The following is a 24,839-nucleotide window of genomic DNA, read 5'->3' on the forward strand; positions in this document are numbered from 1 at the left end:
TTCGCCATTAAAGCGCAGGTGCGCGAGACCAGATTTTGTTTTTAATTTTATTCTGGACGAATTTTCGAAAAACTCCTTATTTTTTATAAATTTCCGTGGAACTCCCTAACTTTATGTAAAATAAATATCTTACTCCTATCCATCCCCTATACATCTTTCTCCTATCTCGTCAGACCCGTCGTTGCCTCCACCCTATTCTCTCTCTCTCTCTCTGCACCATCCTACGTGCATTACTCTCACTATTCTTGCTACCTGTGCCATAGGTGAGTCACACGAGGGTAAGTTCTTTGGGGCCAGTAGAGTTCACGAAGATAAAAGACGAGTTGAATGAGGGTAACAATATTAAGCGGAGGTAACGACTGACAAAGATAAAATAATCATTTTGAAAACAAAAGGGTACTCTATAAAAAATTTTAAAAATTTTAAAAAACGCTAGCTTAGCATTTTTAAAAAATATAATTTTTTCAATAATTCATCTTTATTTATTTATTTATTTATTATGTTTTGTGCTCAGATGCTCGCTTGGTTGCAGCATTAAAAATATTTTATTAATAATAATTATATAAACCCAAACAAGACTACTAATTTTTTTTTCATGTTGATACAAACAATTAAGTGCTGCTTAATATGGTTGATAGTGGCACTTGGTATTAGGATCAAGAGCACTAAGAGGGGGGGGGGGGGCGAGTGAATTAGTGTAACGGAAAACTTTCGATGATTTAAAACGTTGTTCGTACGATAAAAATGATTTCGGTAAGAAAGCCGATTTAGAAATTACTTTAACTTAGATTAGGCGAAGTACAGTTAAAGCAAAGCTACGGAGGTAGTTTGCAATTAAGATAGAGAACAGAAAGTAAATGCAAACCGAGATTTAGAGTGGTTCGATCAATCTTGACCTACATCCACTTTTGGCTTCCTCCTCCGATGAGGTCACCGACGTCCACTAGAGGCCTTCCTTCAATAAGCGAAGACCAATCACCCTTTTACAGTTTCACTCCTTTTGACTGGCTTTGGAGACAACCCTTACAGAATTTTCTCTCCTCTCTTGAAAGATCAAAACTTGGAAGAAAAGAGAGAGGAGAACTTATAGCCTTTACAACACTTTTGAGCTCTAAAATCACAGAGTAAGATCAAGCTTTCGGTGCCCTTTCATGTAGGAAAGGGTGGGGTATATATAGGCCCCAAATTGGTTTGAATTTGGAGCTCAAAAATATCATTTCTCGGATTTCTGGGGTCCTGGCGGTACTACCTCCTGACTGGGGCGGTACAACCACCTGACAGCTCGGAGACTGAGCCTCTGGGCGGTGCCACCGTCTGACAAGGGCGGTTGCACCGCCCAATCTCACTCGGAGACTGAGCCCAGGTGGTGCCACCGCTTGACTGGGGCGGTTGCACCACCCAGTCTTGCTCGGAGATTTAGCCCAAGCGGTGCCACCGCCTGGCAGAAATTCTGGTCCAAATGGGTTGATCCATTCAGTCCAATTTGGGTCTATCAAGGGCCCAATTGCCCCCAGATTAAGTTAATGGGATCATCTCTCATTCCTAACTTAATCTACATGCTAACTACGATATTTCTTAAGACATTTATTGCAACTTGCTCCGGTGCGTCAATCGCTTCTTCCGGCAAGCTTCCGACGAACATCCGACGAACCTTCGGCGATGCTCCGGCGGACTTCCGACAAACTCCTGGACTTGCGACGATCCACTTGGCGAGTTCTGATGATCTTCTTTGGCAAGCTCCTGGACTTCTTGGATTTGTTCCCGTAGAATCTCCGACGACCGTCTGGACTTCCGTCGAACTCTTGAACTCCCAACGTGATCATAGTCTTGACTCCGGTGCAACTCCTACTGCATGTCTTACTTCTATCGTAGTTAATCCTGCACATATAAAACAAAACTTCGATCGAGACAATTAATCATAAGCAATTAACCAAGTTGTCCGGCATGTCATTGGTCCCTCGGCGCTTCGTCCGATTCTTCGGCACATCGTCTTCTCCTACGGCCTATTGCCCAATCCGCCAGTTGATTCCGCAACTCCGATATCCTTGGCACAATACCCGCTCTTCTTCGCCTAATGCCTAAGTCCACGGCCCGAAGCCTTCTGTCGATACGTCGACCGATCCACCAGCTAAAGTCCAATCTTTTGACATGTTCCTCCGGTATAACATGATTTTTCTTGCTTTAATCGAAGCATCCTGCGTCACTTAAAAACGTAGATTAAAACATAAACATAATTATCAATTGATTTCATCATCAAAATACGAGATTCAAAGTAGAATAATAATCGCAACAATGAAATATAAAATGAACGATTCCTTCGAACAAAAAAAAAATCTTAGTTGATTCACTGGTCCATGCACTTTTATTAATATCCTACACAATGCTTTTAAACCTGAATACTCCTTAGTAATCTCAAAGTTTATAGTCAATTATTAATATCCTACACATGCGCTTTTCAACGAAAAAAAATAAAAAAAATCAATTAAGATCTTGGAGCTAAGTTGAATCATCACATCTTCGCCTAGTTTGAATATGAAAGTATAACCATTTACATCAAGCATATTTTCTAGAAAAAAAAATTAAAGTTGATAATGAAAATCCCAAGCTATGTTGAATCTTTGCATCATCACCTAAAAGGAAAGACTATTATCTTCCAACTTGATAAGTATAAGGGAAGTGAATTAGGTGAAATCAGGAGATGAGTACAAGGAAAGTGAATATATAAAATAATAATAATAATTTTAAAAAATCATTATTGATTCCAAAAAATATTTTTAGTTATGTTTGATGGTAACTGATTTTTCTATTTTTTGTCACCCGATTTTCAGGTGTCAAGTCTCCATATGATACATATGCCCATTGAATATTTTGATATTGCATATATATCTTTTTGAATATTTAAATTCTCAATATATGATACTCTTAAATATCTGCTCAATAATCTTATGTTAATTAAAACAAATAAGAATTACTGAGGAGTTCGAAAAATCTATAATTTTTTATATTCATAAGATGCCTCTTATAATTTCGGTGAGTAATTGGATCTGATATAAGATTTTAGAAATTCCATGGCTCGTGTGTCTTGTTCGAGTCACCAATCACAAAGGATTGGTTTGTTAGTCGCCAATAATCTGCCGACATCTCACGTTATTGCCTGAATCATGAGGTCCGTTTTGCCTATCACTGGGAACGCGCTGTTCCCTGGTTGGTGTCTCAACCTGGACAGATGACAGTCCGGATCCTGTGTTCAAGACCGTCTGATTCGAATCGAACGGTCATAGGCACGGAGTCCTCAAAACCGTGGGCGTCCCATACCATGGATCCTTCCACGCTTAAATTCTAATAGAAACACTCGAATTCACGTCCGACTCTTACGTGCTTCAGTCTCTCGTGAGAGCCAGTAGTGGGGCCCATGCTGCCTCCAGAAGCAGGTGTGCCGCGTGCGGGTGAGACGTGAACAGGCGAGGCGCGCAAAGAATCATGCTTACGTACACAACCCGTCAACCATGCCCGTGTAGCATAATCTTCACTACGAGGTGGCCATGCTAAGACAGCATGGTTCTGCCACCAATCGCGGGCTCTTATCGAAGATCTGGTTTGCTCGCAGATTTGGTGAACCGGTGTGCCGCGACCCGATACTTCTGTTTCGTCTACCACTCGATTTGGGCCGGTCGCGACGGCGACGCTGCTCGAGAAAGCCGTCGTGCTTCGGGGAATTCCACCGCCAGCTCGCTATCGCTATGGCATCCGCCGACAATCACAGTAAGTAATCGACTCTTTTCCTTTCCTCCGATTCCCTTTCTTTTGCTTTTCAAGAACGAGTTCGAGAATCTCAATGAAGTTATCCTTCTGAAGTCTTCATCCGATTTCCTTCCGAAACCTTGTCCTGGATTTCTTACCGAGCTTGCTTAGTTCCACTCAGATATCATTGTAAAAATATAAGTATATCAAAGAAAATTGGGTGCAACATAATACTATTCAGTTTTATTCCTTTATGGATTTTAATTCACAAGAGATGGTAAACAAGGCCCTATCGCTTATGCAAGAACTTTGGCCTTTTTGGGGTGTTTAGATTAGTCTATATCAATAACAAAGATATTCTGTTAAATTAAAAATCTAAAAGCTAGATTCTAGCATTATGCTTCCTAAGTTCTTACTGTATTGACCATGTTGTTTTCAAATTTATTTATGCAATTAATACTATATATTCGGAGCTACCATTATTCTATGTGAATGGCTTATCTCGTCTAAAAGAAAATTTGAATTTGATGTTTCAGATTCCATAAAATCAGTGGCAGTTGTTGGTGGTGGAGTCAGGTACAATATTACTAAATACAATCTTTTACATTGTTCCACTAAAAATGTTTTGTTTGTTACTAGTGTGTGAAATCAACTGCTTTGTCCCTTATCCATGGACCAACATCTATTAGATTTGTTATATAATTTTCAAGTTTTTATTTGAAAAAATACAAAATTACCTTTCAGAGTCTTTGACTCCTTTTCCCTTTGTAGCTTATTGAGTAGCAGCCTTATATTAGTAGGCAAATATTTTAAAGAATGCAGATGATTTTTGGAGTAGATAAGTCATAGCATTCAAACTTTTATGTTTTGAATTTATCTTCTAAATATACAACAACCAATTAATTATGTACTCCTTTTGCTGATTAGTCTACAGCTACTTGGGTTGACTTAGAGAGTATAAGTTAACTGCTGACATTTCTTAGAAATATTCTCTTCTCAATTATCGTTTTTTTGTGTACATATATTTTTGATTTGCTGATTACAGTTCTGTCCTAATTTTTGATGATATTGTGCTTTCATAACTAACTGGAGTACTACTTGAGGAAAAAAGGATTAATGGATAAACTTAAAATTTAATGTAAATATTTTATTGACTTCCCATGATTTTTAAAGTAGGTCTCTGCCTCTTCTTGTCCATGGAGGAAACTTGACTTAATCTGGGTACTTGTTGGAGTGATCATCATTCTGTGTCGTTTGAAGTTATGTGAAGTTATGAATCATTATGCTTTTTAAATATGTTCACATGTTTGTAGATTTTCTTTTCATTCTTGAAAAATACTATTTTTAGTGATTAATATTTCTAGTGACTGTTTGCTAAATTGTTTTACAAAACTCTTAAATGTTTAAAGTGGACTTGCTGCTGCATACAAACTCAAGTCAAATGGTCTAAAAGTAACCCTCTTTGAGGCTGAAGAAAGAGCAGGAGGAAAAATAAAAAGCTCTTCAGAGAGTGGTCTCATATGGGATGAAGGGGCAAACACTATGGTGAGTTAAACAATTTCATGCATGCTAGTTTGTAGTTAGACTGTTCATCTAGGTATCATACAGGTTTTAGACAGAAAGTAATTAGTTTAACTTGCCTGTCAAAGTAAAGGATTCCTGAATATACTTTAAAACATAAATCCATTTTCCAAGGTTCACAATTTCGTACGGTACTGGAGTTTCGACGTTACCTCGGTACGGTACGATGCTGTATACCGAGCAGTATACCGAACGGTATACCGCTCGGTATATATATATATATATATATATAATATATATATATATAAAAGATTATATATATATTTATATATATATATATTTTATAAAAGGCGACGTCGCCTTTTCCTTCTCCCACACGGGGCGACGTCGTCTCGTTTATATATATATATATATATATATATATATATATATATATATATATATAAGTTTATATATAAATATTATATATTTATATATAAATATCACATCGCCTTATATATATATATATATATATATATATATATATATATATATATATATATATATATCGTTCCGTCCGGTAATGGGCGATCTGTGTACCGGTCAGCTAACAAACCGGTACGTACCGCCCGTACTAAGCGATATTATTCGAAATTGCATACCTTGCCATTTTCTACAGTCAAATTATATGTACATCACATACTCTTGAATCTTGACTATAAGCATCCTATTATGTGCAGACAGAAAGTGAAAGGGAGGTTGGGAGGTTGATTGACACCCTTAGTCTTCGAGAAAAGCTACAAATTGTATGCCTTTTTCTCTTGATACTTCTTGTTATTCTTCTAAACCTTTAATGTCATATAAATTTGTTGGTTTGTCCCATGCGCACATTTGTTGGTAGCAAATCAATGAGAGATCTGTATGTTTTAGCTAAAGAAGGGGCTTCTCTTATAAAGATCAAAATTTTAAACAATAATTTACCTCATATAAGCTCACATTGATGTTGCAGGTTGGAAAATTTTCTTTAGAACATCTAAGAACATTACAACTGGCATCTATCACTTAGAGAAAATTTTCGTTACTTCTTTTTTTTTTTTAAGATCCTACAAGAAATTCATCTCTTTCATCTTAACAAGCCATTTTGGACATTGATGGTTGCTAAAATACATTAAAATGGTCTGAAGGCGTTTGAGAGTTTAACGTGTGCATAAATATAGGATGCCAATCATTTATGAGATTCCTGTGAAATGTAAAAATAGAGGTTGTGCTGATGTTGATTTGGCTGCATTTTTCTGTTATGATGTCAGCCTTCAACTGAGAATACCAAAACAAGGCTTTTACTATCTTGTGGGAATGAGGAAATAATGCAAAAAAGACATGGACATCAATTCTTGTGATTTGTGCCCTTGTTACAGAACAGAAGACAACCCACAATGGAAGCCAAAAACTGTTAGGACAGTGAAAATTCACAAATGAGCTTAAGATGACTATCGAATCTTGTCACAATGTTTTCATTTTTTAAGTTCTAAGTATTTGCATGGTTTGATATTCCCTATGCTTCTTTCTTGAAAATGAGTTTTCATATCTCCTAAGCTTTAATTTTCCAGGCATTGTTACATTGTCTATCTGTTCTTCAAGGTTGGAGAAGACAAGGTTTACAGTGTCTATCTGTTCTACAAGGCTGCAGAACGTAAAATCAAATGTAGGGTATGGACTGTTTTGAATGAGCTGTACGTGGCCAAAATCCAATATAATAATTGTCATACTAGGATGAACATGTCACAGCTAACAAGCATCTGAAAATGATTTAGAATATGTTACATCCTACGTGAAAATGAAGGGCATTCATCTTCTGATGTTTACATTCTTGTAAGTCTTGAAGTACACCATTTCCAAGAATCTGTATAAGTACACCTTAAATGATTTTTCTTTGTTATCCTTCACATGAAAGTATGCTTTTCTATTTTTGTTAGTTACTGTATATTTTCTTTTGGACGCTATATTCGGTTCTTTAAGTTCCTAGAATCATGTTTGAAGGCACCACTTTTGGACTTATTTGATTTCTCACGTAGACACACTTCTGAGACACTTTATTTGCAGAACTACCACTGCTTGTTATGTCCAAGAGGAAGTCCTTAAAGCTAATGAATGTTTGACTAATAAAAGTGACTTCTACTTATTTGGCAGCCTGTGTCCCAAAACAAGCGGTATATTGTGAGGAATGGAATGCCACAGCTGGTAATATAACATAATAGTGTCTGATCAATTCGGAACCAATGCTTTCTGTCCTAATTTTACATTGTTTTACTCATCATGCTGCTTTCTGCATCAGATTCCACTGAATCCGGTTGGGCTGATCATGAGTAACATCCTTTCTGCTAAATCAAAGGTTTGTTTTGCCATTATAAATCAAAATACAATTTTCAACTTGAACATTGTTTTTCTGGACATGCCTCAAGGAATATGGTGTAAGACTTGGAAAAATGGAAGATATTGCAAAAGAATAAGGATGTATAAAGTATAAACCCTTATAGTTTCATTCAAGGATTACTAGTGAAAGAAACAGGGAGTCTCATCCAGTTACCTAGACTTGAATCTTGGCCTGATGTGGTTTTTTAACTATAGCCCACTGCTATATGCTGAAACATGTCCAAAAGGCCCCAATATAGCAGCTTTGCAGACAACTACTGGCTAATGTGAAGTGCGTGACTGAGACTTGAATGTTGACCTGTGGTATTCTTTTAACTATATCCTGCTGACATCAGCAGAAATATCTCTGAAATTCCCAAAGAAGTGTCAAATCATATGAAACCCAGTGAAACCATTGATATTTCTTTTGCAACTTCCCCTCCCTTTATATCTTCCTCAACAGCCCATAGAAATCAGTGTCGAAAAGCCATCGATTGCTTGATACATTTTGAGATTGAATCCTTAATTTTATTCTGTCAGTCGTTTTTAGTTTTATTATACTGAAGCTTGTTTCGATTAACTAAATAATTTATTGTCAAAATATGAAAAAGCATACGAAAGATACCACTTATACTGAAACTAATACTGATTCACTTGGCACTTGTATATTGCAAACTTGAGTTTCTTTTAAGAGAAACTCATAATAATTTCTTCTATAATTATTTTTAAGTAAAAAGCTGAGACTGAAAACAAAGGGCATGGAAGTTGGTTTGAGATGCTTAGAAGCTGAGAGCAAAAACATAGTGAGGATATCCTTGCAGTGAAATCTCAAACTAAGGATCTAGCTGGCATTGAAATCTCTTAGAATTTTTTGGAACTCCTAGGAGTAGTTCGAAACTTCATATTACGTCCATTTTACATATCTTTTAGGGGATATCTCAAACTTAGAAACTGAGGTTGAACTCAAATTATGAACGTAGCAGGCATGAGATTTGAAGAATGTGGTAGTGCAGGTCTCATGTTAATGTGCAGCATAGTTTAACAAAAGAAAAGTTCATCATGGGAAGCAACTGGGGGTATGGAAGCATTTAGGGACCAGGGTTTGGCGAATCTCTTCCTATCTATTTTTACAGAGTGCTGATCCTGATCTGGATTCTAGACTATATAAAGAGAAGGAATGACACATTAACCTCGTGCAAGGCATTATGTGTTTTAATTACTTATTGGCTAGTGCTTGTACTGGTTCTGTTGCGTTATTTTGGGATCTTCTAGTGGTTTCTGTGATTAAATGGCTGAATAACAGATGCAGAAGAAAAATAAGTATAATATAGTCACTCAAGAAGTTGAGATGGGAATTGTCAAGATAATATTTTTCTTTAATGGTTTTCCAAAGTTTCAAAATATCATAGTTAAGGTGATTAATTTATATTATGGTCTTTGCAGAATATACTCATTTTAAAATTTATACCCCACAACTTTTTCTACTCGATGGGTATTTGGATGATGTTATCTTTGTGCTACGATTGTTTGTTTATTCTGCTTGATGATTTCATTGTACTGGATCAATGATTTTCTTATTAAAAACTTCTTTTATGTTCCTGCAGGCAAGAATATTTCTAGAACCACTTTTGTGGAAAAACTCAGGCGGAAAGAAATCCTCAAAAGTTTCTGAAGAAAATTTGCAGGAAAGGTGATTATCTATTTAAAATTTGTGTAGCATTATTCATAAGCAGTTTAGTGTTTCAAATCTTCTGCTTTAGTTACTAGTTGGTTGCCGACATATATCAGCAGGTTGCTGCTTCAAGCAAGTTACCACCTTATGCATAAGTTTGTGTTATTTAACTAGACCATTGTGCATATCACAAGGACTTTATTCCATTGATTTTATCACATCTAGTTGTAATAGGAGAGGGGGGTAATGGTTATCTGTATGTGATTGAAGGAAATGCCTCTTCTACATTACAGAAGTCCATCGTTTAAGAATTTAAAATCTAATGCCTTTTCGTATGTATCTAAACTTGAATTTAACATTCAATCAATTCCAGTTCTTACAAATTACATGGAAGTAGAAATCAGTCTCTAGTTATGATATTAAGCTGTATTTTTTTAATGTGGAAGTATTTGAGCATCAACCTTTCTGGTTTCTGCAGTGTGGGGCAGTTCTTTCGACGTCATTTTGGAGAAGAGGTGGAATTTATTTCATTCTTTTATTTTATACTTGCAGATTTAAGTTTTCATTCCATGCTCTGTCACTTGTTTTCTCCATTACCACAATTATGAGCATGCATAGTCAATCTCAGCTACAATTTGTCTATACTTTGGGAAATAAATTGATACTAGTTTCTAATCCATTATAGGTTGTTGATTATCTAATTGATCCTTTTGTGGCTGGCACCAGTGCTGGAGATCCCGAATCACTCTCTGTGAGTACCATGTTTGTCTTTGAAAAGAATATTTTCTTTTTCCTTGTTGAACTTTTAGATATGTCTTCTAACATAGGTAGGAGGAGGATTTTACCTCTGACCATTTTTATTTTTTGAATGATCCCTGGGACTTCTGATAACTAATTGCAGCATAAAATTAATCGAGTAAAATGACACAATCTATTGCTATTTCAAGTGTTTTTTTTTTCAGTCCAAATGATTCTAACTTCTAATGAACTTTCCATATAGCCTCATAACATTTATCCCTTGTAAAGTTCTATGGGTATCTTCTTCTTTATGATTAGTTATTTATTACAGGTGCAACATGCATTTCCAGAGTTATGGAATCTGGAAAAGAAGTAAGTTCTTGCTAGTATTAAATTTCATTTTGTTGATCCTAGAAAGCTTATAGGTGATTTCAAGTCTTTAAACTTTTTATATTGAAATTACATTTGTGGTTATTGCTTTTCCTAAGCAAACATTGTCTAAGTTCTTATTTTGCTCCACTTTTATATCTTTTCACAGCCATTGAAGAATTCTGTGAAATGGTCTTAGATGTTGGACTCTGATATATGCCTGTGGTTTTGTTGATCCTAGAGTCAACAAGATAATTAGTGCGATAATGTTGCATGTTAATGTTTCGATATGTGTTAGTAATTCTTTCTAATTGTCATTTGCTGAAATGCAATTTTCGATTTGGAGCATCCATTCTAATTTTTACCCTTTGGTTACTGCTTTTAGTGGAAAAATTATGGTGATTAGATCACACAATTTTTTCACACGGACAACGGGAGTTCACTTATGTCTCATTTTCATCTGACTTCTACTTATCTGCTAAATAGTTGTATTGGATAACATAAGTTTTATGGGGACAATGCGAACTTTGTACTGCTTGTGAGAATTATGGAATTTAATAGGTAATTAGGTATGTTTTTGGTTTGGTGCTACCAGATATGGGTCACTCTTTATTGGAGCTATCCGGTCCAAGCAAAACAGTGGAAGCAAAGAAAACAAGGCAAGAGAAGGTTCTTCCGGGAAGAAGAGACACCAACGTGGTTCATTCTCATTTTATGGTGGAATGCAGGTAACATCATAAACTGACATGCCAACTGTGTTTCTTATGTCATTTATTGCCAGCTAATCTTGTTATGATTTCGTAAAATATTTGCATGAAATCTGTCATTCTTATCTGATCCACATTAAACACGATTTATAATAGAAACAGTAATAGAAACAGTATAATGCATGCGCCATCCAACTTAGATCCTTGAGTTATATTTTGAAGATCATAAAACACTTTATTTTGGATTCTCTGAGTTTCTTGTTTGGTAGCATGCGAATGCGGGGGGTTGTAGCTTATTGTCACTTACTTTTGAAGTCTAATAATGATAAAAGTAAGAAGGGCAATGTCTTAATATCCCATGAGCATCACTAGATCAAACATGTATGCTGCAAGTATTGTTAAGCTGTTTCCATACTTCCATTTCATACTGCAAGATCTAGCACTAGGTGCAGGTAAACGAAACATGGAATTTGAAGGGCTCCAAAAAGATAATCACAAAAAAGCTTAATTTTAATAGAAGCTTTTCAAAAACTATAGAAGACAAAGCATATTGAAATTTTGTTCGGTCAGGCATTCGTACTGTTCTTCCAAATATTATTGTAGAAATACTGACAATATCTCATATTATTTTTCAGAAATGTGTTTAAGTCAGCAGCATTCATAGATTCTAGTGTCGATGACATGTATCTTGTGCATGTTATTTACCATATGCTGTGACCACTCTCATGGACCTGAGGTCCCACCCACCAAACTTTTTATTTTAAGTTTTTGTTTAAACTATGACTATGATCTCTAGTTTATTTAATATAAGTGATTGTATCTGTCCCTTGCAGACACTTATCGACAAGCTGTGTGAGGAAGTTGGTGTCGATAATTTGAAATTAAACTCAAAGGTGTTATCACTATCTTGTAGCTTTGATGCCAGCACACCATTGAGTAGTTGGTCAATTTCTTATGCTACAAATGACGCAGACACCAAGGAGCTAAAAAAAGACCAATCTTTTGATGCAGTTATAATGACGGTAATGAATTTTGTTGAATGATGCAACAAGTGACATTTCCTGTGTAACTGGCAACCTCAATGTTTGTGGGTACTTGTTTTACTGACTAGCAGATCTTTAAACATTGTGCTTTTCCAGCTATTTTTTGTGTCCAATTTTTTTGCCTAACCAGCCTCTATTGCATCTGAGTTCTTTTTGTAACCAACCAGCATGTAAACTAGAGGCACCTAAACTGGAAATCACATAGTAGGATGGCTAAATTGTGTAACGAATTTGTTGTTCTTTTTCAGGCTCCACTTCGCAATGTTCAGGAGATGAAATTCACCAAAGGGAGAAACCCTTTTTTGTTGGACTTTCTCCCCAAGGTTAGCTTTCTGAAATTTAATTAATTTAGGGTTTACCATTTAAGCTTAGTTTTCTTGCTGAAGTGTAAGTATTTGGAATTAAAAGGAAAAGGCAATGCATCAGTCTCGACAAGCTATTTCACATTATTAAATACCCCTATGTTTTGCAGGTGAATTATTTGCCATTATCTGTCATCATTACCTCTTTTAATAAGGATAAAGTCAAACGGCCTTTGGAAGGTTTTGGAGTTCTTGTCCCTTCTAAAGAACAAAAGAATGGTTTCAAAACCCTTGGTAAGACCTTTTATAGAGAAGCTTATTCAAATTAGTGCATGTTTCAATTCTATTTCTGCATGACAGTAATTTTGAGTTTTCTTTAGTATGATGTATTGCTCACAATACAATGTTATATATACTTATGAATTTTTCATGCAATGTAGGTACACTCTTTTCTTCCATGATGTTTCCTGATCGATCTCCTCATGATCAGTATCTGTATACCACATTTGTTGGGGGAAGTCGTAATAGAGATCTCGCCAGCGCTTCATTGTACGGAAAAATTTGGGTTCTCTTATTTTTTGACTTTGCATTCTGAATTATCATGATTAAATTAAATATTAGTACAGAAAATTATATTCTTTTTTTGGATGGTTCAGGCCAACTTTGCCGTATGTTCATAAACTTTTGTAGGGATGAGCTGAAACAAATTGTGACTTCAGATCTGAGAAATTTGTTGGGTACGGAGGGGCAACCAACCTTTGTGAAGTAAGAAATACATTTCAAAGTGTTTCCTAGTGTATGATGAGTAGCATAAGTTCTTCTAACCGTAGTTTAAACTTTAAAATACAATAGGCCATATAGCTCGACACCAATTGGTATGCTTTTCTATAATGTTTTCAAGTTACATTGGGTGATATATGCTTGACGTAATGCTCATTGCTCAGTATCCCAGAACTGCATCATAATAGGTTATTGAAACCAGTATCTAAAACTTTTCTTCTAACTATTATTTTTTTATGGTCTGGTATTTAATGTTGGGTTATCCTAATACTTCTGTTGTCATATTTATTATCATGTGCTATTTTACCTCAAAGCATCATCATTTTTTCAAAATTATTAGGAATTTCTTGTACACTAAATTGTAGGCATATCTACTGGAGAAATGCTTTTCCATTGTATGGTCACGATTATGATTTAGTCCTGGAAGCTATAGAGAAAATGGAGGAAAATCTACCTGGGTTCTTCTATGCAGGTAAGTCAACCTCTGCAGAAATGCATATTTTATTTGTCAAATGAAGATTAATTATAATTAGGCCTCTATTTTTTTGTGCATGTAAAAACATTACGGCATGTTGTTGTTTGAAGTATTTTATTGGTTTACCTGCGTATTGATTATATCTACCTGAGTTTAGTGAACAGAAGAACTTGCATCTTGTAGTAAGTGCCTTGCCTAGCTGGTGCAACAATAATGAATTCTTCAAGATATCTGTAACATAGAAAGGATTTGAATGCATCTTTATAGTTTTTACAATGTATTAAACCCAAGAACCAAATTGGAAAAGGAAAATAATGGTATGCCCTGTTCGGTGCTTTCTGAAGATGGGTCTTTTTTTTTTCCTTCTAATTTTCCTTGCTCTAACTGTTTCTTCATCTTAGCAATTTACGTTATTTAACGCTACTCAGGTCCTTTTGTAATGTTCCTTCATAAACATTGTTCTTGTCAGGCAATCATCGAGATGGATTATCCGTAGGGAAAGCTGTAACTTCTGGGTGCAAAGCAGCTGATCGTGTAGTCTCTCATCTCAATTCTTGTATCAAGCAGGATTCCACCTGATGTGGCATATTAGGGCTGAAACGTTACGTTTCACTTTTGTCAATCTCCATTGTGTTATTTTACTTGAACATCCATAGCACTTGATCTGATGATTTTGGAAGCAAAACTTCCTCTACCTGTCGGAAGTTGTCATGAATCGAATAAGTTGTATCACAATATCTACCCGTCTTAAGTGCTCCTTAGCCAAAATCGTAATGACCTTTTGGTAGTTAACTATGGATGGTTTTTTAAAGCAATCAAATAATCTGCCATATGCGTTTCCTTGGATGAATTATGAACAGTTACTTCCAAGAACAATAATAGCCAGGATAGCTCAGTTTTTTTATTGTGTGTGTTTTGGTTAGCTTCAAATCTGGGCATAGGAAGAGTCACCAACCACACCAATGATCGATCTAGGCGTTGGTCGTGGTTTAGCCCTCAAGATTGAGAATCTATAATAAATTATCGCCAGTCATTTTTGGATCGAGGTACTGATTGATCCAACTGACAAAATTGTATGTGTCGGTGTTGACCATTCTAATGTATGAAATTAGTTTCGGAAGAAGACAATTCTGTAATCTAGAATTGCCAAAATCTGCTGGTACATCAACTCAGGTCAAAGTTTACATTAGATGACTAACTGCAAAAAGAACCAATATTCCTGTTAAAAATTTTAAGTGTAATTCCTCTTGGCAAATCATGCCTCTCAAGCTAGATGTTTTGTGCTGCCAATGTTTCTGTTTCCTTTGGGTGGATGATTCCCCGGGCTTAAGCAAAAGTTTCTGGTAGAATTCAACTCAGCTATTGGTGATTTCTTTCTCCTTTGCCTTGCACATATCATCAGCGGTCTTCACAAAGCGCTTGGTCATCTCCTCGATCTGGACAAGATAGAGAGGTGCATCACCTAACACATCAAGCAGTGCACCTTCGAAACTTTTGTGATGTTACCTCCTTCTCAAGCCTCTTTATATCGTCTTTTGGGAATCCTGCAGCCACCTTTTTTATAGAATCCTGTGCCTAATCAAGAATCCAATATCCGTCAGAGCAAAGCAAGAAATCTGATTGCAATATGTTGAACAAGGGTTTGACAGTAACCGGGACTTGGAAGTGGAAAAAGAATGTGTTGCAATGCAGTCTATACCAGATGAAAACAAGGTTTTGTCTTTGGGTTTTTTACTATTTTGTCGAGCAACGATTTGATTTACAACACTCAAATATGTGAAAGATAGGTTTTGTAGTTTTAGGTGGATCCTTACTGGCACAATCTACAGTATACTGTCATGATTGTAAAAAGAAGCAAATTGTCATAGGAGTTGCCTATACCTTCTGACGTGCTCTTCTGATACTTTGTTTAACATCTTCAGAAGATTTTGTGACTACCTTGCAGAGTGCCTGAGAAAATAAGCTCAAATAAGGCTATGACGTGAAAGCAAAAAATGGAGGTTAAAGAAATATCTGTTCAAAATAACTCACCTGCATGTTCTCCTTTGTGAGTCTGAAAGATAATAGTCCATGCCAAAATCACAAAAAGAGAAAAGCTTATTCGTTTTGTGAAAAATAAGAAATATAGATTAGAATGGAATTTAATCAGTTTTTATATGCAAAACGAGAAAAAAAGCAAAGCTTGATTCAAATACCTCCTAAAGCCAGCAATATTTCAGAAAAGGTCTAGTTTGCAGTCTAATTAATTATAAATACTGAAGCTTAATAACTTACGGTGGAATTGCTGCAATTAATCGTTGGCCATCAGGCGTCGGATTTAAACCCAACGGTGATGAAATTATTGCACTCTCTACTGCCTTCAAAGCCTGCAACCAATTAAGTTGCCAATAATAACTAAGACAATATATAATGGTTCTACCCTTCGCCCAAACCAGTATGTACCGAGCACAATACATACCAGTTGGATGGTTTGTTGGGTAGGTGGCACGGACCACAACACATGCCTAACAACACTCTGTATACACAAATCTGAAAAGAAATTTTGTGGTACTGTATGTCGGTATGCTAGCACGTAACAGTCTGTACCCGTGTCAATGCCCAACACGAGTCCGATACCCAACCATGCATCATATAAATAACTAGATAATTTGGATTTTTCTATTGGTAGAAAATTGGTCCTAAATGTATGATTGATGATCTAAACATAACAAATGTTCAATTTCTTGTTGTTTTCTAGAATTGACAAGTTTGCTACAAATTGACATCAGGAAGTTGCAACCAACCAACCAACCAAGATCAATAAATAATTTACAGTTAGGGACTGTTTGGTTTTACAAGCAGCTGAACTCAAAAGTGACAAGTCCCTATCAAATTATTGAATGATCATATAGTGCTTCTATATTTTGATAGCATAAAAGAATGAAACCACAAAGGCAACACTTACCTACCTGACCAGATTATTAGGAAAAATATGTAAACTATTTTCTCAATGCCTTCGGGTTTGGTACTTAAACCATGGTATCTAGAAATCATAGAGCTATGCACCAAAATTTTGTTGGCCTTATAATTACATCAGCTAGATTCTATTCACATCACCTAGATAAGGAAATTCTTTCCTTCGTTTCCTGAATATGTTTCCGTGTACTAAATTCATAGTGTCAAAAAATGACTGATCTCTAGGTCCATAAGTATGCATATGGGACATACAGCTGAGCACTCGTTTCAAAGTTTTGATGACAAGATCCAAAATAAGAGAGAAGCCATGGAAAAGAGAGGTTATATTATGGTTCAAGAATTAGATTTTACAGTGGGATCATAAGGTGTCACTGAGAGAGTCTTCGAGTCTATGACTGAAACAACAGCAACATGATTCAGAGGCATCTTTGCACCACCTGTTTCTACCAGGATATGATCAAGCATTCCTGCAAAAAGCAATCCCGATGTATGTGAAGAGACCAAAGTTCTTACAGAAAATGACATAAACAAATAGTTAATAAAAGGCATACCAGCAGATGCTCTTCCAGTCCTGAGTTTACTTAACTCCCGCGATAAAGCAACAATTGCAGCCTCCATCTGTGAAAGAGTGGTTGACTTCACCGTTGGACCGAAGTTAGGATCAACCTGAATCTTCTCGTCGTTGTTGTCATCCTCTAAAAGAATCAAAATGACAAAAACATAAAACATAATCCAATTAAGAATGGGAAGCACAGAAGGGTAAGGAACATATATTCAAATTTTAGCAAGGTATGTAAGATTAATTGTTTTTCATTGTGTTTCCTTCATCTTTAAATTTGAATTTAAAATGAATCAAAATAATTCAAATAACAATTTAAAAGATCTGTAACATGGAAATCATCTCTATTATCTGCATCACCAGGTTGTCATGTCCTAACATCTTCTGCCACCGCTAGTAAAATTAGCATGATACATTTGACAGGACAAAAAAAAAAAATTGATTACGAGGACAAACTTGTGGTTTGCATGAGCATGAAAGTACATTGCATATCTAGTTTTATGTTTCATCATCATTGTTATTAATTATATAATATTACTGCAATACCATAAAACAAGATTGATAATGATACACTTCATATGTTTCTTTGGGCCTTTGATACAATTCTATATTTATAATGACAATGATAGTATGATAACATAAAACAAGATTGATAATGATACGATTCTACAATTATATTACTGTGTTACCATTGTTGTTAACTCTGCCTTACCCTACATTGAGTAAGGCCCAAAACATTCTTCAGATTAGTAAATATTGAACTCATATTCAGTCTTCCAGACAAAACAGTTCCTGCCTTAGATTTTATTCTGTTCTGAATTATTACTACTGGAAGCAGACAGCACGACAATTGCATGACAAAGTACATAACCATAAAACATCAACATTGTCTACTATTACTGTTCCAAAATTAACTATGTCTACGATTACTGTTCGAAAATTAACTATGTTAAATCCAATCTGCTTGGTAAGATCAAAAAGAGGCAACGCAGGCTTTGCCTTGAATTCTAGCCACTTTGATCACAAAGTAGTAACCTTACCATCGTACCAAGATTAGCCCTCAAGTTACTTTGCAAAATCATTGGCAATTATCTCCACAAAGTTCCAATCAGTCATGTTTATGTTTAGCTATCTATATCAGTAAAGGAATATATGGACGTAATTGACAAAATCCATGTCCAAAAATACTTTTCCTGTGCCATTCAGTTGCTCGTCATGCAACCTCCGTTACATTATATTCTTTACCTCTACTCACCACCAATCTCTCTAGCATACTATAGGTTATGTCGGATCATCCTCTATTAATAGCTCCTTGCTGGTATAGCACTACAATCTTTCACGACCTGACACTATTAGTCTATTATCTAATCGGAGGGAGGAGCACTACAACTTGACCTAGAAACCATGTCAAAAACTAAACTTGATTGAACTGATGCTTCCATCTCAACTCGACATTCAATCCATAAACGAGCAAATACTGCAAAGGCGAATCCGACGGCCCCGCAATAGACCGCAGGATACCATGTCCTGCTCGTCATTGTTCTCTAAGGAGGGGGAAAAGAGGAGGAAGCACACAAACAGCGAAGGACGACAGCTTACTTGACTTCTTTCCCTTAGCGAAGCCCCTCCGACTTCCCAACGAGTAGTCGGAACCTACACGGAAGAAGCCGCCACGAATGCCGAGAACGGACGCCTCCTCCAGTGCGGTATCGCGAGGAGAGACGTACGACGAGGGCGACAGAGCGACGACACAACGAGGAGCTCGGAGGAGGAGAAGGCTCCTCGACTGGAGAGCTCTCCGAAGACACATCGCCATGGTTAGGGCCACCGTTGCTGGCTTCTGTCTGCTATCGGATCTCTCGTTCGCCTTTGCGCCGGAGTAGTTTCGAAGCGGAAGAGAAGCCGACCAGCGCAGCCTTCGCGTTCGTTCGCAAAGAGGGTTTTTCTCGTCTCTCTTATACCTCTCCCGTTTGCTTTATTTACAATGTTACCATGCCCGCAGGGGTTTATTATTATTATTATTATTATTATTATTATTATTATTATTATTATTATTGATGATACGATTTCACTGATATTTCTTCTTTATTATTCTTAAATAATACCGTAGCTTATTATTTGGGGTATTTCTTAACATATGATTATTATTTTACTTTTTTTAATCGTGAATTTGCTATTCCTTTAGCCGAATTATGAAGAAAAACAATAAAATAATGTTTAGTAAAATAATAAAAATCAAATAAATAAACAAGTATTTTTCAGGTGGTAGCTATGGAAGATGAGACTGACCCGTCCGCATTAGGTAGGTAAAACCCAGCTTCGTTACGGTGTGCCCCCGAAAACATTGCACCAAAATCAAACCGACTCCCTTCTTTTGTCACTCTTTTTCTGATTGACAGTGATGATTAGTGGTATAAGTTAATTTACGTCGAACCGGCGGCATAGATTAGGGCACGAAAGCCTTCACGAGAAATCCCAACCCTTCTCTTGCTCAGAATTAATAGGAGGGCGGTGTCTGCGGATCGATCTCACCGTCTTGTCATCGCCGAAGTGAGATTGGATTGGGCAGAGAGAGAGAGAGAGAGGTGCAGCAAAGGGGTCGACGGAGATGGCGAGCGGCGGGAGAGTGGATCTGGACGACGTGCCGTCGCTGGATCTGATGACGGAGCTCCTCCGCCGCATGAAGTGCTCGTCGAAGCCCGACAAGCGCCTCATCCTCGTCGGTATATCTCCTCCTCCGTCCACAACCCTCTCTAGATTTGAGATCTGTGGGTTAAAATGAGTTTCAAGCTTGTTATGGATTATCTTGCCAATGACACCCCACGAAAAGAAAAAAGGATTTCTGTGGTGGCGTTTTGGAATGTCCCATCGGAGGCAATGCATGCGTCCGGGAATAGCTATTTCTAAAACCTAGATCATGTCTTTTCTCTTGGACGATATTACCAATTATTGAATAGGGCAGATTCCAACACGAGTTTTCGTCTGGTTATTTGTTCTATCGGAGACCAAATCAACTCATTAGTCCCATATGTGCGTTTCCTACACAGTCGTGCATCAGTTGTGTGTACTCATCGAGTTGGGTATTTGATTAGTCAGTTTGGTTGTTATTTAGGGGGAATTAAGTGTTGGAAACAAAGGGTTTTTTTGAATTAGGTAAATGGTCAGTTGACTAAATAAGTGTTTTAGACTGGTTAGTATCTTCGTTGTTAAGGATCCTTGATATTTCTTGATGACAGTTGAGGGCGAATGCTTGGTAGCAGTATATATCTAATGACAGAGGTCGACAAATGGTGGCTTGAGAGAGAGCCTTAAGAAGATATTCACTTAGAATTGCATGGGAAATTTGATTTTTTTAGTCCTAAGGTGCCTTCATGCGTGCTAAATGAAAACTATTTCCTCTGCGATAGCTTTTTTACATCTTGGCCTGTGGCGATAGAGCGTCAACAGGAAGTGAATAACACCATTACAGCACCAACACACTTAGAAGAACTAAATAATTAAATGAAGAATGGGAAGTGCTCATGTTAAGGCTCACAGAAGAAATGTCCTTGGGGATCATGTTGGCTTCTAAACGAGGGGGCAATGATGTCAATCCATAGATCCAATTGAAGTTTAGGTGCATTTAAAGTTGGCGTATGATGATAAAATTACTAAGTAAACAATAGATTTGGAATGTAATATTAAAAAGAAATGGAGATGTCAAACTGTCAATTTACAATAGGGAGATCCTTTATGTGAAGATCCCAACCTTTTCGTATGTCCTAGGTCCTATACAAGACCTATACTGATCGGTACTAACCTATATGGTCCAGTATCGGTGCTTGGTCAGACCGGTATATACACATATGGGTCATTACATGCCCTCCAACTGGTATTTGAAATCCTGGATGGCAGTAATTTTCTGTTCAACTTTCAATGGGTCTTTTAACATGGCAGGTCCACCGGGTTCTGGAAAGGGTACTCAGTCTCCTATTATAAAGGATGAATATTGCTTGTGTCATTTAGCCACTGGTGACATGTTGAGAGCTGCTGTGGCTGCTAAGACCCCACTGGGAATTAAAGCTAAAGAAGCTATGGATAAGGTATCCTTCTTTAATGAATAAAAGTGAGATTAGAAAAGAATCAGTGATTTTAGTACTGATTGATTATTTTGACTCTTGGTCCAGGGAGAACTTGTTTCTGATGACTTGGTTGTTGGGATTATCGATGAAGCTATGAAAAAACCATCATGCCAGAAGGGTTTCATTCTAGATGGATTTCCGAGGACAGTTGTTCAAGCAGAAAAGGTAAATATTCTTTATTATTTTACCATTCGATGCCAGATTGAGATTATTTTCTGTTTATTCAGTATTTTCCCTCTCAATTTTCCGAATTTGAGTTCAGCTTGACGAGATGCTGGCAAAGCAAGGTACCAAGATTGACAAGGTGCTAAATTTTGCAATTGATGATGCCATACTGGAGGAAAGAATTACTGGCCGTTGGATTCATCCATCTAGTGGTAGGACTTACCACACCAAATTTGCTCCTCCAAAGGTTCCCGGTATTGATGATGTAAGCCGATGGAATAAGTTTTAGCGTTTTCTTAGAGCATCTGTTTTTATTCTGAATATATTTTGTCAGAACTCCATGTATTTTGTGTTTTACTTCTTTTTTTTTTTTCCCTAATCGCAAAACATTAGATGTGCCTGAGGGTTGGTTGGGTTTGTGAATGTCACAGGGGAACTTTTTTGCTCAACATATAAATAAGATATTGGATTAATGTAAAATGGGAGTAGGTAAATAGCTAATTTGTAAATTTTTTGATTTTTTTGAATTGCATGGAGCTTGAACTTACATATGCATGTGCTGCTGATTGTCACATAGTTGATGGAATGTCATTATGATATGACTTGAAATATGCATCTTGAGGTAAACATAATTCATAATCGTATAGTGTAGTAAATAGATCTTGATTCACTTCATTGACGATTCCCTATTCCATCTTGCTGATTGGGATCTGTCAATTCTTAGCTCGAGTCACAAAGAGAGGAGGAAGATTATTGCTGCTTCTTCCCTCTGGCCTCCACTACTGTCTCTGCAGAAGAGACTTCTGTGACTTTGGGTGATTACGGCTGTAGGACTCTCATGACACCTTTATTTAAGGATTTTTTTTTACACTTTAGAAATATATTCTTTTTCAGTTAAATATTTTATAGAACATATACGTGTTAAAAAAATAAATATGTAATGTTCTTATTTTTACTGAAAATTATTTATATGTTTTTGCATGTAAAATTATATAAAGATTTATTTTCGTTATTTATCTAATCTGGCTAACATAGTCTTTCTGTCTATCTGGCTGATCCTGCCAACCTTGTCCCAAAGCTTGGGCTGATTCCATTTTTTTGTGAACCTTGTACCAACCCACTGCAAATTAATGAGCTTTTTCTGTCCTTGTAAATGCATTTCTCAGCTCTTAAATGATGTTTACTAGATATATTATCTTGTAGTCTTGATGAGATCTTTGAAAACAGTTATGTAATGATATACTCTTAGTTTGGTTGGTCTTACGAAATTAATGCTCATATTCCTTCTTTTTGCTCTGAAGGTGTCGGGAGAACCCTTGATTCAGAGGAAAGATGATACAGCTGAAGTCCTCAAGTCAAGGCTGGAAGCTTTCCACAGACAGACCGAACCTGTAAGTTGTTTTTTCCTTCTTACCATTAAGTTTATTGAGATCATCATCTTCATTCTTTTACTGATAACTGTTTTATTTGTTGCATAATTGATAATATTTTTAAGCATAATATAAGTTTTTACACAACTTTGAGGTCATTAGGTGCATCTATTTTTATTGTCTGATGTCTGGCTATTGCATGTGCATGTACTTTTCTGCGAATGTAGGCATCAAAGTACCATAATGAGGTTGTTCTATTCTTATTTTTTGTTTGGTGTGTACCATGATATATTGTTTTCTTATCTATTGAAAACTGGTTCAATATTTGCTATGATTCAGGTGGCAGTCCTGTTAAGAGGAGTTAGCCATCTTAGATCAACTGTTGAGAAAATTGTTAAAACTTTTAGGCAAGGTATGCAATTTTGAATAATACCGTCTGGTACGAGCGGTACATACCGGTCCGTCAGCTGACTGGTACACGGACCGCTCGTTACCGGACAGAACGATATATATATATATATATAAGGCGACGTTGCATCGCCTTTTTCGGCGACGTCGTGTCACCTTTTTCGATGAATATATATATATATATATATATACACATCAAGCAGTATACCGCTCGGTATACAGTATCGTACCGTACCGAGCTAACGTCGAAACTTCGGTATGGTACGAAATTGCGAACCTTGCTTTTAGAATCTCATTAACCTACCGGCTAGCAATCCATCCTGTTATAATTAGCAATCTTAGATCGACTGTTAAGAAAATTCTTAAGTTTTAAATATCTCATTAAATTACTAGCTATGAATCCTAGGCTGCTTTTCTTCAAGTGTCTTTCCATGTCTGCTATATTAGGTTTTAAAGAGATTAAGGCAGTTGACAATCTGTTATTGGGAACCATCTATTTCCTGTTGGCATGCTATCCACTTGAACATGAACAACAATATTGATTTTTATTTACACAACATATGATTCCATTGATTCTTCGTTTGTTCTGAACAACAATTTTATTTTTCCTTAGTTGTTTTGTTATTATAGGCATATATTGTAGAATGATCATGGTCTTGTCTTGTGTGGCAGGTGATTAATTACTACAACAAAAAGGATGTCGTGGCTCAGCTTCATGCTGAGAAGTCCCCCAAAGATGTTACTGCTGAGGTTCTGAAGTCTCTTTCATGAGTGGAATCCTCCCTTTGCTTGACAAAAGTTTGATGTCACCAATAATTATCCAGTGTCTTTCCTCTCAGAGTTTCGAACTTCCGCTGATTCACGCACAATGATAGAGTCCAAAATAATCAATGAAACAAGAAATTTTGTTGTACTATTTTTTGGAGAAGAGGAGCTGTAACATTAACCTCGTTTTTTTGGGGGAGAAAGCTTCTAGATTCTGAAATTTGTTGCCTGTGTTTGTCTCGTAAAAGATATATCTCCCTCTCCAAGTCTGATCTGTGATCCGAGTGATAGGTATGAACTTTGTTTGCGCTTTACATGCTGAGGTTTTGAAGGAGCAAATGGGCTCGGTTGTCATCCCTTCTTAATCAAAATCAAACCCCACACCTGCTGTGTTCATATTTGGTATCTATCTTCTTGTTCGATAGTACTGCAGATTTATATATCAGAATTTATGTGGATGTTCCAATTGTTTAAATTTCACTAAAATACATATCAACCGGATCGGGTATGGGATAGTGAATTGTGATTTTTTTGACATCCGTAATTATTCTGTTGGTTTTATTGTGAGTGAATATGGAAATGATCATACTAATATAATTAAATTGGATTAAAATTGAGTTCGGGTATTTAATTAATTAGTCAGTTTTGGGAAAACATTAGGATTAAAATTCCATTCACGTGTGTTGGAGGTAAATGGAGGCACTCTGTGTGCTCGATGTGACACGTGTGATGAGGCGACTTACAACAGGCATCCAAAATA

At 36.5% G+C, this 24,839-nt stretch overlaps 3 protein-coding genes across 4 annotated transcripts; 2 read left to right on the plus strand and 1 right to left on the minus strand.

Moving 5' to 3' along the window:
* The first annotated feature begins 3,570 nt into the window (after positions 1-3,570).
* On the plus strand, positions 3,571-14,582 carry LOC135595782 (protoporphyrinogen oxidase 2-like). 2 transcript variants are annotated; one of them, XM_065087169.1, is made up of 18 exons: positions 3,575-3,762; positions 4,278-4,317; positions 5,151-5,286; positions 5,982-6,047; positions 7,429-7,479; positions 7,574-7,630; positions 9,255-9,340; positions 9,801-9,837; positions 10,008-10,073; positions 10,392-10,432; positions 11,025-11,157; positions 11,970-12,158; positions 12,428-12,502; positions 12,652-12,775; positions 12,922-13,030; positions 13,172-13,246; positions 13,627-13,733; positions 14,206-14,582. In XM_065087169.1, exons 1-18 carry the CDS (start codon positions 3,741-3,743, stop codon positions 14,313-14,315), a joined length of 1,524 nt encoding a protein of 507 aa, XP_064943241.1. In that variant the 5' UTR covers positions 3,575-3,740; the 3' UTR covers positions 14,316-14,582. The 2 variants fall into 2 exon arrangements, with proteins under 2 accessions (XP_064943242.1, XP_064943241.1); XM_065087170.1 differs by lacking the exons at positions 13,627-13,733; positions 14,206-14,582 and having other exon boundaries at positions 3,571-3,762; positions 13,138-13,246.
* Positions 14,583-14,816: 234 nt separating this feature from the next.
* Positions 14,817-19,189, minus strand: LOC135595783 (uncharacterized). The gene is made up of 8 exons (XM_065087172.1): positions 18,850-19,189; positions 17,243-17,386; positions 17,043-17,158; positions 16,011-16,102; positions 15,768-15,789; positions 15,618-15,686; positions 15,243-15,311; positions 14,817-15,172 (listed from the first exon to the last, which is right to left on the minus strand). Exons 1-8 carry the CDS (start codon positions 19,064-19,066, stop codon positions 15,092-15,094), a joined length of 810 nt encoding a protein of 269 aa, XP_064943244.1. The 5' UTR covers positions 19,067-19,189; the 3' UTR covers positions 14,817-15,091.
* A 553-nt stretch (positions 19,190-19,742) lies between these two features.
* On the plus strand, positions 19,743-24,299 carry LOC135595784 (adenylate kinase 4-like). The gene is made up of 6 exons (XM_065087173.1): positions 19,743-19,973; positions 21,187-21,332; positions 21,417-21,536; positions 21,634-21,801; positions 22,838-22,927; positions 23,987-24,299. The coding sequence occupies exons 1-6, from the start codon at positions 19,859-19,861 to the stop codon at positions 24,083-24,085; spliced, it is 738 nt and encodes a 245-aa protein (XP_064943245.1). The 5' UTR covers positions 19,743-19,858; the 3' UTR covers positions 24,086-24,299.
* Positions 24,300-24,839: the final 540 nt, after the last annotated feature.

This window comes from Musa acuminata, chromosome BXJ1-10 (assembly GCF_036884655.1).
Source record: "Musa acuminata AAA Group cultivar baxijiao chromosome BXJ1-10, Cavendish_Baxijiao_AAA, whole genome shotgun sequence".
NCBI classification, from domain to species: Eukaryota; Viridiplantae; Streptophyta; class Magnoliopsida; order Zingiberales; family Musaceae; genus Musa; species Musa acuminata.

Excerpts from the sequence above, each read along its gene's own strand:
- LOC135595784 (XM_065087173.1), top strand. The coding sequence starts at position 19,859 with ATGGCGAGCGGCGGGAGAGTGGATCTGGACGACGTGCCGTCGCTGGAT. Across the intron at positions 21,333-21,416 it reads CTAAAGAAGCTATGGATAAG|GGAGAACTTGTTTCTGATGA; the intron begins GTATCCTTCTTT and ends CTCTTGGTCCAG. Across the intron at positions 21,537-21,633 it reads CAGTTGTTCAAGCAGAAAAG|CTTGACGAGATGCTGGCAAA; the intron begins GTAAATATTCTT and ends ATTTGAGTTCAG.
- LOC135595783 (XM_065087172.1), bottom strand. The coding sequence starts at position 19,066 with ATGGCGATGTGTCTTCGGAGAGCTCTCCAGTCGAGGAGCCTTCTCCTC. Across the intron at positions 15,790-16,010 it reads TTAATTGCAGCAATTCCACC|ACTCACAAAGGAGAACATGC; the intron begins GTAAGTTATTAA and ends ATTATCTTTCAG. Across the intron at positions 15,173-15,242 it reads TAAAGAGGCTTGAGAAGGAG|ATCGAGGAGATGACCAAGCG; the intron begins GTAACATCACAA and ends TATCTTGTCCAG.
- LOC135595782 (XM_065087169.1), top strand. The coding sequence starts at position 3,741 with ATGGCATCCGCCGACAATCACA. Across the intron at positions 10,074-10,391 it reads GAGATCCCGAATCACTCTCT|GTGCAACATGCATTTCCAGA; the intron begins GTGAGTACCATG and ends TATTTATTACAG. Across the intron at positions 13,247-13,626 it reads GGGCAACCAACCTTTGTGAA|GCATATCTACTGGAGAAATG; the intron begins GTAAGAAATACA and ends ACTAAATTGTAG.